The sequence below is a fragment of the Cajanus cajan genome, chromosome 3 (assembly GCF_000230855.2).
Source record: "Cajanus cajan strain Asha chromosome 3, NIPB_CcT2T_4, whole genome shotgun sequence".
In the NCBI taxonomy this organism is placed as follows: Eukaryota; Viridiplantae; Streptophyta; class Magnoliopsida; order Fabales; family Fabaceae; genus Cajanus; species Cajanus cajan.
Window position 1 is genome coordinate 54,919,096 of NC_138519.1, and position 13,234 is coordinate 54,932,329.

Sequence of the window (13,234 nt, forward strand, 5' to 3'; positions counted from 1 at the left end):
GGAAGGTCCGACACCATTAAGGATCACAGTTCCAAGGCCTTTCCCTTACAAATCAAATAAGGCTGTGCCGTGGATATACGACATCCACTCTTCTGCCGACAGCGATATCTCCAACATCGCTGGACTTGGGGGCATGACTAGGAGTGGTAGGATCTACACTCCCGAAGATCTTCATGATAAAGCCCCCAAGAATAAAGAAAAAGAAGAAAAGAAAACCGAGGAAAAAGAATCCGAGGAAGAGACAGACGAGCTGTTAAAATTTATCCGACAGAGCGAGTACTCCATCGTGGATCAACTTCATAGGACGCCAGCAAAAATTACGCTGTTGTCGTTGATCCTATGCTCCGAACCGCATCGGCAAGCTCTGTTGAAAGTCTTGAACGAGGCATACGTGTCGCACACTATCTCCCAAGACGAGTTTGAGGGGATTGTTAGTCACATCAAGGCTAATGATCACCTCACCTTCATCGATGAAGAAATCCCCGCCGAGGGATCAAACCACAACAAGCCCTTGCACATCTCTATAAAGTGCAAGGAGTATCACATCGCTAAAGTCTTGGTAGATAATGGATCTTCCTTGAATGTAATGCCAAAAAGAGCGCTCGAGCAAGTGGCAATCAAGGGAATCCAAATGCGCCCGAGCAACATGATCGTTCGAGCCTTCGATGGATCTAAAAGAGAAGTGGTGGGAGAGATCAATCTTCCAATCCAAATTGGACCCACTATCTTCAACGTCGAATTTCAAAGTGATGGACATCACTCCCGCATACAGCTGTCTCCTCGGCCGACCTTGGATTCATGATGCGAAAGCTGTTCCTTCTACGCTCCACCAGAAAGTCAAGTTCATAGTGGATGACAAACTGGTGACTGTACAAGCTGAAGATGACATACTCATCAGCAAGCCATCCAACATACCTTATGTGGATGCAGCAGAGGAAGCTTTGGAAACCGCCTTCCAAGCATTGGAAATTGCCAATGTTGAGACGTTTCCCCGAGAAATGAAGAAGGTAGCTCATATGCTCACAAAGAACGGATACTTGCCAAGACAAGGTTTAGGCAAGGACTCCCAAAGAATCCCGGAGCTACCCATTATCAAGGACAATCCGGGGAAACAAGGGTTAGGATACAACCCTAATAAAGATCAAAAAACGAAGAGGAACAAAGATCCTTCTCGATGTTCTTTAAGCCAGATCTTTAAGAAGGCTGGTTCACAAACGTCAAGGCCGGTCGTCGTCGTCAAATGTTTCTCCTTCCGATAGGGATGTATAGACTCAGTAACTATTAGAGATCACTCCTCGGGGACAGCCCGACCCCCGAGCCTCGATAGGGCACATGTTTCCATTATGATTATAATAAAATCATTCTTCATTAATTCTTTATTGCTTCTTTTCTTGCTTGCAATAAATCTCTAGACCACATTATTTAACCCTGTTTGAATAAACATGAATGAGGTTAAAATCATCTTAATAATAATAAACCCACATCATTTTTATGTGGAAGTGTGTGTGTCAACTTGGAGCACCTTTTCTTGGCCTCAATAAGTGCCATCATGGATAAAGAAATCCTAAAGAGCAAAAGACCCGCTAGGAATCCCACAAAAGGGTGACCTAGGCAAAAGTTAGGGTTACAAAATAAGAGCAAAAGACTCGCTAGGAATCTCACAAAAGGGTGACCTAGGCAAAAATTAGGGTTACAAAATAATGAATAAAAACAAAAGCCCGCTAAGACACCACAAATGGGTGTTTTAGGCAAAAGTAAGAGCCATCAAAAAAGAAAAAGAATAATAATAAATCCATGATGGTACCATCAATTGAATTCAACAAAGGGGCTCAAGAAAAGCTATCCAAGTTGTCAAAGCACAATCATTAATAACAAAGATGTGCTTAACCTCATAAGTGTTTAATCGAACAAACCTAAAACACAATAAGCCTACCTTGGCCATCCATGCTTACAAAAACAATTTTTCAAAAATAAAATAATCCCCTCTAAAACACAAACTTTTGAAAATATATCCTTTCCTTCTTTTCTCTCTTGTCCCAACGATTTTTGAATAATCTAGTGGAAACATGGAGATATAGTGGTCAATAGGAGGGTTGACACATCTTCTAAAGAAAGGGAAGGATCATTTGGTTGATGACACCAAAATCAAATATGCATCATTCCTCGGTAACAGAAATCGGCAGAGCATAGTCCGTCTGGAGGAATGGCAAAATCCAAACACAAAAACGCATCGGTTAATTCTTTTGAAAAAAGAATCAAATAGAATTAGGTGCATCATACTGCATACATGCATACAGATGATAGGTGTACTGGAAGATCACTTATTCTCTGTTTATTGAAAAAACAAAAAAAAATATAATAATAAAAAATATAAATTTCAGAAAAAACAATGCGCCCGTACCATGTTCAGTACACCCGTACTAAAATCAGGGTTATGAACAAAATTTCAACTCAATACGGGCGTACTGAAATGGATGCGGCCGTATTGGCCATAAAGAAATTTTCAAAGACCTCGTCATGAGGCAACTACATAAATTAGAAAAAATAGGAAAAATTGCTTGTGTATGACAGCAGCAAACAAAATGCAAAGATTCAGAAAATCAACAGCGTCATACAAAATAACTGAGCCTGGAGAGGCTTGCCGAAAGAATACTCTCAAAATAATTGAGCCTGGAGAGGCTTGCCGAAAGAATACTCTCAGAATAACTGAGCCTGGAGAGGCTTGTCGAAATAATACTCTCTCAAAATAACTGAGCCTGGAGAGGCTTGCCGAAAGAATACTCTCAGAATAACTGAGCCTGGAGAGGCTTGCCGAAAGAATACTCTCAGAATAACTGAGCCTGGAGAGGCTTGCCAAAATAATACTCTCTCAAAATAACTGAGCCTGGAGAGGCTCGCCGAAATAATACTCTTTCAAAATAATTGAGCCTGGAGAGGCTCGCCGAAATAATACTCTCTCATAATAACTGAGACATTTCTGTACAGAAAAAGCCGAAAAACAACAGAAAAGGCAAAAATACAGAAAAAAGCCAAAAAATGACAAAAAACATAAAAAAGGCAAAATACAGAAAAAGCCAAATCAGAAGAAAAGGCAAAATACAGAAAAAGCCGAAAATGAAAAAAGGCAAGGATATAGAAAATCCAACAAACAGATTGCACAGAATAACTGAGCCTGGAGAGGCTTGCCGAAATAATACTCCCGCAGAATAACCGAGCCTGGAGAGGCTTGCCGAAACAATACTCATCAGTTTGTACAAAATAACTGAGCCTGGAGAGGCTCGCCGAAATAATACTCTCAGAATAATTGAGCCTGGAGAGGCTTGCTGAAATAATACTCTTTCAGAATAATTGAGCCTGGAGAGGCTTGCAGAAATAATACTTCCTCAGAATAACTAAAGCCTGGAGAGGCTTGCAGAAATAATACTCCCCCAACTGTACAGAATAATTGAGCCTGGAGAGGCTTGCTGAAATAATACTCTCATCAGAATAACTGAGCCTGGAGAGGCTTACTGAAATAATACTCTCTCAGAAATAACTGAGCCTGGAGAGGCTTGCCGAAACAATACTCATTCAGAATAATAGAGCCTGGAGAGGCTCGCCAAAATAATACTTCACATCAAAGAATAATTGAGCCTGGAGAGGCTCGCAGAAATAATACTCCCCAGAGAAACCTCAACTCAAGCTCACGGAACGAATCCCCAGCGAGAGCTATCAAAGCAAGATCGACGACATTCCCAATGGAAGCACGATCACCCAAGCAGTATATCTAGTCAAAGGACTTAAAACTTCCTCAGTGGAAGATAGCTCTCTGACTCAAGCGCTGAGTGAGGCTAAGCCTGCAGAGGCTTCCTAAATAATACTCTGGGATACATAAGATCCCACATTCCCCAGTCGCCTACTCAGAGGCATCCCTGCAAAAGGAGAAAAATCAAAAAAAAAACATCAATAACCATTCCCCAAGCGGAATTTGGCACTCAACCGAACACTGAACTTCAAATCCCCAGTCGCCTACTCAAGAGGCACCCCTTCAAAAAGAGAAAAAATCAAAAAGATCAATAACCATTCCCCAAGAGGAATTCGGCATTCAGCCAATCATCAAACATCAAGATAATTCGCCTACTCAGAGGCACTCTTTCAAAAGGAAAAATCATAAAAAGATCAATAATCATTCCCCAAGTGGAATCCGGCTCTCAGCCTATCATTGAACATCAAGATGATCTGCTTAACAGAAGAGGCCAATCACAAACCAATGACAAAATCCCCTGGCGGATAACAGCCTACACAGAGGCAACAAAATCCAAAAATTAAAAAGAGTTACCCGAATAAGGATAACCGGGATACTCCACCAACGTCCAAAGGACGTCAGCCAATCATAAGGCACTGCTCATCTCAGAAAGAGCATCTTCGTGTCTACACCCCAAGGAAACAGAAATTCCTCAATGGGCGCCAACTACTCAATGGAAAGTTGGGACACAAGAACCTATGAGTAACTGCACATCCCCTAGACGGATCCCTGCGTTATCCAGCCCTCAGTGGCACAAAAATCAAAAACAATCGTCGAAGCAGCATCGTGGACTGTGGAGACAAAATCAACATCCAGAATCCCCAGCGGATAACAGCCTACACAGAGGCAGCAAAAATCAGAAAATCAAAAAGAGATACCCGAATAAGGACAACCGGGATACTCCACCAACGTCAAAGGACGTCAGCCAAACATAAGGCATCGCTCAACTCAAAGAGAGAGCATCTGTGTCCACACCCCAAGGATTCAGAAATTCCCCATGGGTACCAACAATGCAATGCAAGTTGGGGCACAGGAACCTATGAATGACTGCACATCCCCTAGACGGATCCCTGCGTTATCCAGCCCTCAGCGGCACAAAATCAGAAAAACCGTCGAAGCAGCATCGTGGACTGTGGAGACAAAAATCATCTCAAAGCCTAAAAGGCAACACCCAGCTGCCCAGTTGTCGAGAGCACCGAGGTATGCACCAGCCTGGAGAGGCAATACTCAGCTGCCCAGTTGTCGAGAGCACCGAGGTATGCACCAGCCTGGAGAGGCAATACTCAGCTGCCCAGTTGTCGAGAGCACCGAGGTATGCACCAGCCTGGAGAGGCAATACTCAGCTACAGTTGTCGAGAGCACCGAGGTATGCACAAGCCTGAGAGGCAATACCCAGCTACCCAGTTGTCGAGAGCACCGAGGTATGCACAAGCCTGAGAGGCAATACTCAGATACCCAGTTGTCGAGAGCACCGAGGTATACACAAGCCTGAGAGGCAATACTCTGCTACCCAGTTGTCGAGAGCACCGAGGTATGCATGAGCCTGGAGAGGCGACGACTAATACTCAACCTGGAGAGGCTACTCAACAATTTTCCACCGGAAGACACTACAAGTCAGAAGGTTGGCGTATTACCCGGACAATTGGGTCAACTCCTTTACTTGTCAATCGATACACCAAAAAGACCGTTTGACTAAGTAAAGGGGGGGCAGCTGTAGACCCCTAAAATTGTCCGGGTCGGAAATAAAGCTTGAAGACTCTCGAAGACTGAAGGAAGATCAGCCAGAAGGACTCCTGGAAGGCCCTAGGAGGGTTCTCTGTAGGTCTAGAGGTCTTAGAATAGCTTAAAATAAGGAAGTGGAGGGAATGAAGCCCAATACGGCCGTACTGAACTTAATACGGCCGTATTGAAGCTTCAATACGGCCGCAGTGAACTCAATACGGCCGTATTGAAGTTTCTGAAACTTCAATACGGCCGTACTGAAATCAATACGGCCGTATTGAAGCTTCAATACAGCCGCAGTGAACTCAATACGGCCGTATTGAAATTTCTGAATTTCAATACCCCCGTATTGAACTCAATACGGCCGTATTGAAGTTCAAAAATTTCAATACGGCCGTATTGGCTCCAAGGCCCGTATTGGGCCTGCTCCCTATAAATATGACGTCAATTGGACGTCATTCGACACTTTTATACTCAGTTTTGACTCCCTCCTTGAGTATTCTGGGGTTTTTGAGCAGTGTTCTGCCCTAGAAATCTCTCTGGGAGTCGATCCGACGAAGTTCTGGAATTCCGAGCACTTAGCTTGGAGATTCGAACCTAGTCGAAGGGAAATCCTCCGGATTTCCATAGTCAAAATTTTATAGGAAGGAGTGAGCGGGCTTGTAGAGCGAGGGAACGCCAAAAAGTTTCCCAGTTTTACGAAATATAAAAGCACGCTTCAAGAGGTTTCTTTTCTAAAAATCCCTTCTTTTACTGCTTTCTGTGTGCATATTTAAACTGTCATCATGTAGATAATTAATTTATAATTGCTTAGAATAAATAGGGGTAATTTAGTAATTTTACACTGTTATTTTAGAAATAATCTGTCATAGGGAACCCGAAAGAGGCGCTGTGGGGTGCTAACACCTTCCCCACGCGTAACCGACTCCCTTACCCAACTCTGGTTGTAATGGCCAAAGTTGATTTATAAAATCAATTGCCTTATCCCTTTTTCCAATGTTTTGAGTAAAACATTGGTGGCGACTCCACGAACCCTCCTTTTGCGAAAACCACTAATCCATGGAGGGTCCCGCTTGGGATTAATATGGATTGGTGAGACATTTAATAAATAAATTGGATAAGATCGACAAGGTCTCAGTTTGAGAACAAGTCGTTCTAATAATCCAATACATTTTCAAAACTAAAATAAAAGCGAGCTCGACCGTCTTCGCGACCGCCGAGGCCCGTTTCGGGCCGGTGGCGACATCGATCTATACAAAGATGAGTGGAAGGTTGTCACAGACACATGACATAAGGTTGAGTATATGTGGTGCAAGGACATCCCACCATGGAAACCTAGTATGCCTATGCCTTCGGATGCCTCTTCCGAAGATGCACGGTCCAAATCACACACATCCGAGACTATTTCTGCTAAACCAATATCTGTGTCTGCCCTCCATCTACCCCTGAACTAGCACAGCAATATGTCTCAGTTGAGGAATTCAACAGGTTTAGGACTGACCTAGACAACAAGTTTGACAGCTTGTTTAATCTGATCGCATCCAAGCTTCCCAAGGATCCCCCTCCTTCTTGAGGATCATATTCAGGGAAGATAGGACAGCTCGTGCAGGATTAGTCATGATAGGAAAAGGACATTTTTTTACATTTCTTTTGTACACACTTATTGTTATTCAATGCACATTTTTTTTCACACCTCATTCTTAGTATTTTCATCTGTTTCAATTTTTTTTGATGATTACAAAGGGGGAGATAGAAAAGAAATTAATCAAATATGTGTTAATGATTGAATAAAAAGTAAGGGATAATCGAGTAAGGGGAAAATCATACACTCAGGGAAAGAGTTATGTTTAATGAATAACATAATAAACAACAGGGTTACAACTAAAATCGAGCACTTCAAGTTCAAGTTCAAGTCTTCAAGTTTTTGTCTCAAGTTTCCAAGGTTTATTTGAAACAATTTTGATTAATTATATTTGTCATCATTAAAAAGGGGGAGATTGTTAAGTCAGACGAAGAAATTCCCAAAAAGGTTTTAAGTGAGACAAATATAATATATGTTGTTATCTTTAACAAGTGAGTTAGTGTTTCAGAAAGACATAAGAACAGGTAAAATGACGAAGAGGCATAAGCATCAGACGCTACAAAATGAAAGGCCAACATAAGCACTCAACAAGCCAAAAAAGGAACAAGACCATGTCAAGCACAATCTAAGGCAGCACATAAAGACTCAGACAGAAGATGGTCAAATGACCAAGAAGAAACTCCAGAAGAAATGGAAAGTCTGACCATATACAAGGTTGACCAAGACGAAAGGAAAAGTGAAAACGCTAATGATTAGACAAAGGTCGAAGTATTAAATATCGACTACTAGACGCAGACAAAGAATGTCACGCAATCATCTGAGAAATCAAGCCTCAAAGGAGAATTTGAATATCGTCTACACTCATAGAAGAACACATGAAGTCATTCGAATTATTAGAAGAGAAGAAGAAATAAGAAGATCATGCTCAAACACTAAATCATGCATATGTCAGAAAAAGTACATCACTTTTTCAGGCAAGGACAAAAGTTCCACAGCTATAGGATAAAAAAAGGACAAACAGTTTCCTAGGACTCTGCTTTATTCAGACACAGCTACTAACAGAGTAAGGAAACTTCACGCATTGTCTATAAACGAGAAGCAACATTTAATGCACGAATCTGAGAATTAAATGAAAGGATCAAACTAGTCGTGAACGACTATATCAACTTCAACGGAAATATGCAACGGGAAGCTCCGCGTTAATGGACATATTAAAAATCAAGTAACGGGAAGATCTCCACTAGACCATATATATATATCACTATCTCAAACCTTAAGAGGTTGGCTTTTTTATCGGAAGAAAAAGAGTGATATCAAGCCCACGAGACAGAGACCAGAGATGAGCATACATAGTCATATGTACAATGTTATATTGTATTTTTATCTCTATAGACTAAGGTGTTCGAAATGTCAGTGATGGACTAAACCTTAGTGAGTTTTGTAAACTTATGTATCCTCTCCATGAGAGTAGCCCACACACTTAAAATCTCTGTAAAACTAAGGTAGCAAACCTTAGTGAGTGTAGGAAATTTCCCAATCCTCTCTGTGAGAGTTATGTATACACTCAAAGCAAAACTCTCTAGCCAACATCGCAAAGCCTAAAGAGGCTAGGAAAAGAATACTTGTAAAGCCCGGAGGGGCTTGCCAAAGAATACTCACTTCTAGCCAGAAGTGGCTGATAAGAAAATACTAGCATTGGTGAGTGAAGCTGACAGGCCAGGAGTGGTCGAGAATACTTGGAGAACTAGAAGTGGTTTACGAATACTAGCGCTGGTGAGTGAAGTTGGCAGGCTAGGAGTGGTCGAGAATACTTGGAGAACCATAAGTGGTTAAAGAATACTAGCGTTGGTGCACTAGTGCAAAAATTAGTTTTAAAATCGGGATTTTAAGATCGGTTAAAAGATGACTGATCTTAAAAGTCACGCGGTGGCAACACTACTACAAGATGCATATTCTACATTGGTTATCTAAAGTCATCTACATCGGTTCTAAAACCGATGTAGGATAGAGCGACGTAGAAAATGTATACATTTTTACATCGGTTTTCTTGAGAACCGATGTAGATTGCATTTTAAAAAAAATCATGCTTATTTTTGGATTATTTCTGATTACCTGTAACAAACATATATATAGCTACCACACAAGTATAAACCCTCTGAGCATATTTTCCTTAATCTTTCCAATATATATAATTCTCAGCCAGGAATTTACAGCTACCACACAAGTATAAACAATCACATAAACCAAATATACACAAGTATAAATACAATAAATAAGGAATTTCCAATATATTCTTCCTCTAAAAGCATGAAACTATGTTGAAGATTTAGCCATTTGGATGTTTGATAATATGTAATGATGTATGTGAGAAAACCCATGTGCATCAAAAGTGGACAATACTAACATGAAAAATTCTAATCACACCACTTTATATCTATTAGTTATGCCTAAATTACCAAAATTAAATAAACTCCTAAGAAATTTAAAGCAAAGACACAGTCTCCAGTTTGACTGGAATTGGGTTCACTAAATTTCGTGTTTCGCATATTGCATATGCCTAAGCATTGTAACTTTCGGTTTCTGGGGATAGTTAGATAGAGCATATTAGGATTTAATTTATATGATTTAAGCTAACCTCAAGTCCAACATTTTTTACAAGTTCACGAACTTCATGTTTCCTCCCTTCATGAACCTGTGTGAGTCCAAATTAAATGAAGCAAACAAATGTCAGTTGTACTTTCTTCATGATCATGTTGATCATATAAGTCCCGTGCCCTAAAAAGTAGATAGAGAAAATTCAACAAACTAAAATGAAGCCATTTTGAGATAATGAGGATGTCAATATCCTACATTATTGATTACTTTGATAAGTTTCTATAAGATGAGCACAAATTAAATCATTCAGTATTATCCAACTAAAACATATTCTACTTACGAGCAAGACTACAACCAGCGACGTTCATAATTTTATATTTCTTTTTAGATAGAGAAATCCAATTATGTTTCCAGACTCTCCTAAGATTGATCCAAAGTAGCATTATTTGAAACAAAGTCAATAGGTCCATACCTATGCTATACCACACATCCTACAAAACTAAAAAATGCATTAAAAAGGCAACTTTGTCAACCTTACACACCAAATTTACAACTTGTATTGGGCAATGTAACTGATATAGCAGACAAAAATAGATAAATTTACCACAATGCGAAGACGAGCTCTTTGCATATCTGGCTGACGTGGAAGTAACTCCACAACATCAGGTACACAATGGACACCATCAATGGGTGTTCTCAACTAATTCTCCTTCAATGTCTTTTGTACACTCCTTGAGCAACTCAAGTACCTGCACAAACATTAGTTGATCAGCATACAACTTTCCGATACAGAAAAAAAGATTGAAAAGTGTTTCATTGTATTTTATTTTTCAAATATACATGCCTCTTCAATCATGGGGAGGAATTCAACAGCAGGTTGGAATTAATTGACTTGAATACCCTATAATTTCAAAAGATTATAAATCAAAATTGAGGCACATTAAATCATCTTTGATTAAACTTTTCCATAAGCACTTCTAGAAGAAGAACAAATAAAATAAGTTCTCATAAGCTAAAATTAACTTCTCCACAAGTTAAAAATTAGCTTTTAAGGGAGATAATATCAGAAAGCTTGTAAGAATTAAGTTATACATAAGATAATTTTAGTTTCAAAAAGTTTATCAACGCATACCCTTAGACATATATTCAGAAACATATGTCACTTAAAAACATTGAAACTAGTACCTGTTTGTCAGCAGAACTAATGCACTCTGGGTGATTATCAGAATTAGATTGTCTACGAGGACAAATAATGTCCATCCCATGACTACCAACATAATAGAGCTCTGTTACTCCAACAAATTCACAATAAGCACACCCTTAGTGACTTCATGAAACACGAAAAGTAGATAATAGTAAAAATGGAATGGTCCATTTAACAGGTGTACTCCACACCCATCACCATTGCCATTGAATTCAGAACAATATACCAGCAGTAAATACTAAAAATCATCAAGAATAAAATCATCACAGTGACATTGCTGGTAGTCATAATTAGAAATACTTATTGCTGGAAAAAAAAATACTTATTGCTGGTAGTCATAATTAGAAATACAACATGATAGAAATAATGTGTACAAAAAAATGCTCAAGGTAATATTGAAAGTTAAAAAATAAAAAAATTAATACAATGTCTAGAATATCTGCACAACTCACAGTCTCGGGCTCGCAAAAATTCTACATGCATATTCAACGAATACGGTTCACATGAGCAAAGGGCTCAGTGTCAGATTTAGGCACTGGTTTGGAAGCCTGTGGCGTTCCAAAAACATTCCAAAATCTCAGCGTCTCATCCCCTGCTGCAGAGGCCATAGTACACCCATGTGGACTTTGCGCCATGAACAACACCCTGGAGGTATGACCCTTGAGCTCTGCCATCTTCACCATTGAAGGGTATTTCCAAAGAGAGAGCTGGTTGTGGGTGAAACCATGCGAGCTAAGCAACTCACGCTCATTCTTGTTCCACAGCAAAGCGCACACCTGCGAGCCTGTGTCAACAGAGTTCAATTTCAATGTAATCAACCAATAAAGATCTACACAGTCAACCATTCAAAATTCACCCCCAAAATGGATAAATTTTAAAAAAGTAAAACATTTACCATCCTAGAAGCATCAGCATCCCAGAGCTGGACATGAGAATTGTTCAAACCAATGGCTAAATCGCGCCCATTAGGAGCCCAGGAAACGCTAGTAACGGGACCATCTTCCTCATCCATGGTAACAAGTTTCGCCGTCGAGCAATTAGCGGCATTCCATAGATACACGATGTTTCCAAGGGCAATACTGAGCACATTTCTGCTTCCCCAGTCCAACAGGTTCAAGTAAAAGTCATATAGTATATCAGGAGCATCCAAAGTCCTCTCAGAACTCTAACAACCATTTCCACAAACAGTAAGAACACAATTTCAACTTTCATAACATCTAACAAATAAACACATAATTTCGAATTCCAAATTTAACTAACATACATGAGGAATGTAACGCCTGGGCTTAGAGGATTTGGAAGGAGAAGGAGGCAAAAGGATGGAGTTGGGAATGAGTTCAACCGGAGTCGGGGGTTTGTTCTTGAAGGCCAAGATTCGAGTTCTGTTCATGTTGAAAGCCTCAGCGATTTGCTTCAAGTAGGCTTCTCGCGACGGTGATGTCACCTCGGGGTTCTCTTTCTCCTTTCCCTTCTTGTTACCCTCCGTCAGCATGTAGTGAGCGTAATCGAAGTCCATCGCATACCTATTAGGGATGAACCTGTCCTCGAACGGCGATGTCGGCGGTGGCGGCGTTGGGGGCGAGGTCGGAGGAGAGCATCAGGTTTAGGGTTTGGGGTGATGTGGCGGAGGAAGGCGAGGGAGTTGGAGGGGGAGGCAGCGACGACGGCGTAGGAGTGTAGGAGGGAGTTGGGGAAGCGGGGGTCGGAGGAGGAGGAGGGGGAGGTGGCGATGGAATCGAAGAGGAAGAAAGTTTGGGGATTTGAAGAGATGGGGAAGGGGTTGCTGATGAGTGAAACGAAAAAATTAGGGTTTTACTTCTACATCGGTCATAAGCAAAACCGATGTAGAACAACTCTCGGATTTCATTTCTACATCGGTCATAAAAAAACTGATGTAAATATGTTTATATTTTCTATTTATTTACAAGTTTGCCACCGCGTTTATGATTTATATCAGTTCTACTAGAACCGATGTAAATATGGCGATGTTAAATAGTGTTTTTGTAGTAGTGCAATTTTGTAAATAATGTGAACACTTTTAAGATCGGTTATATTTTAACCAATCTTAAAAGTACTTTTAAGATTGGTTATTTTATGACCGATCTTAAAAGGTATGTCTGACATAACTTTTAAGATCGGTTACAAAAGAACCGATCTTAAAAATTGTATCAGACATGTCGCCACCCGCCGAAACGGACCTTGGCAATCGCGACGATGGTTGGACTCTTTTTAAAGTTTTGAAAAGTGGTGGATTGATAGAACGACTTATTCTCAAACTGAGACCTTGTCGAGCTACCAATTTTATTAAATGATTCACCAATCCATATTAATCCCAAGCGGGACCCTC

At 40.4% G+C, this 13,234-nt stretch overlaps 1 protein-coding gene across 2 annotated transcripts; it reads right to left on the reverse strand.

The window, feature by feature from the left end:
• Positions 1-5,939: 5,939 nt before the first annotated feature.
• On the reverse strand, positions 5,940-12,687 carry LOC109788157 (cell division cycle 20.1, cofactor of APC complex). Of its 2 annotated transcripts, XR_003802950.2 has the most exons (7): positions 12,152-12,687; positions 11,783-12,052; positions 11,340-11,671; positions 10,869-10,969; positions 10,528-10,584; positions 10,288-10,432; positions 5,940-9,780 (listed from the first exon to the last, which is right to left on the reverse strand). XR_003802950.2 is itself a non-coding variant. In XM_029269194.2 (3 exons), the coding sequence occupies exons 1-3, from the start codon at positions 12,401-12,403 to the stop codon at positions 11,564-11,566; spliced, it is 630 nt and encodes a 209-aa protein (XP_029125027.2). In that variant the 5' UTR covers positions 12,404-12,687; the 3' UTR covers positions 11,169-11,563. The 2 variants fall into 2 exon arrangements, 1 of the variants encoding a protein (XP_029125027.2); XM_029269194.2 differs by lacking the exons at positions 5,940-9,780; positions 10,288-10,432; positions 10,528-10,584; positions 10,869-10,969 and having other exon boundaries at positions 11,169-11,671.
• Between the last annotated feature and the right edge of the window lie 547 nt (positions 12,688-13,234).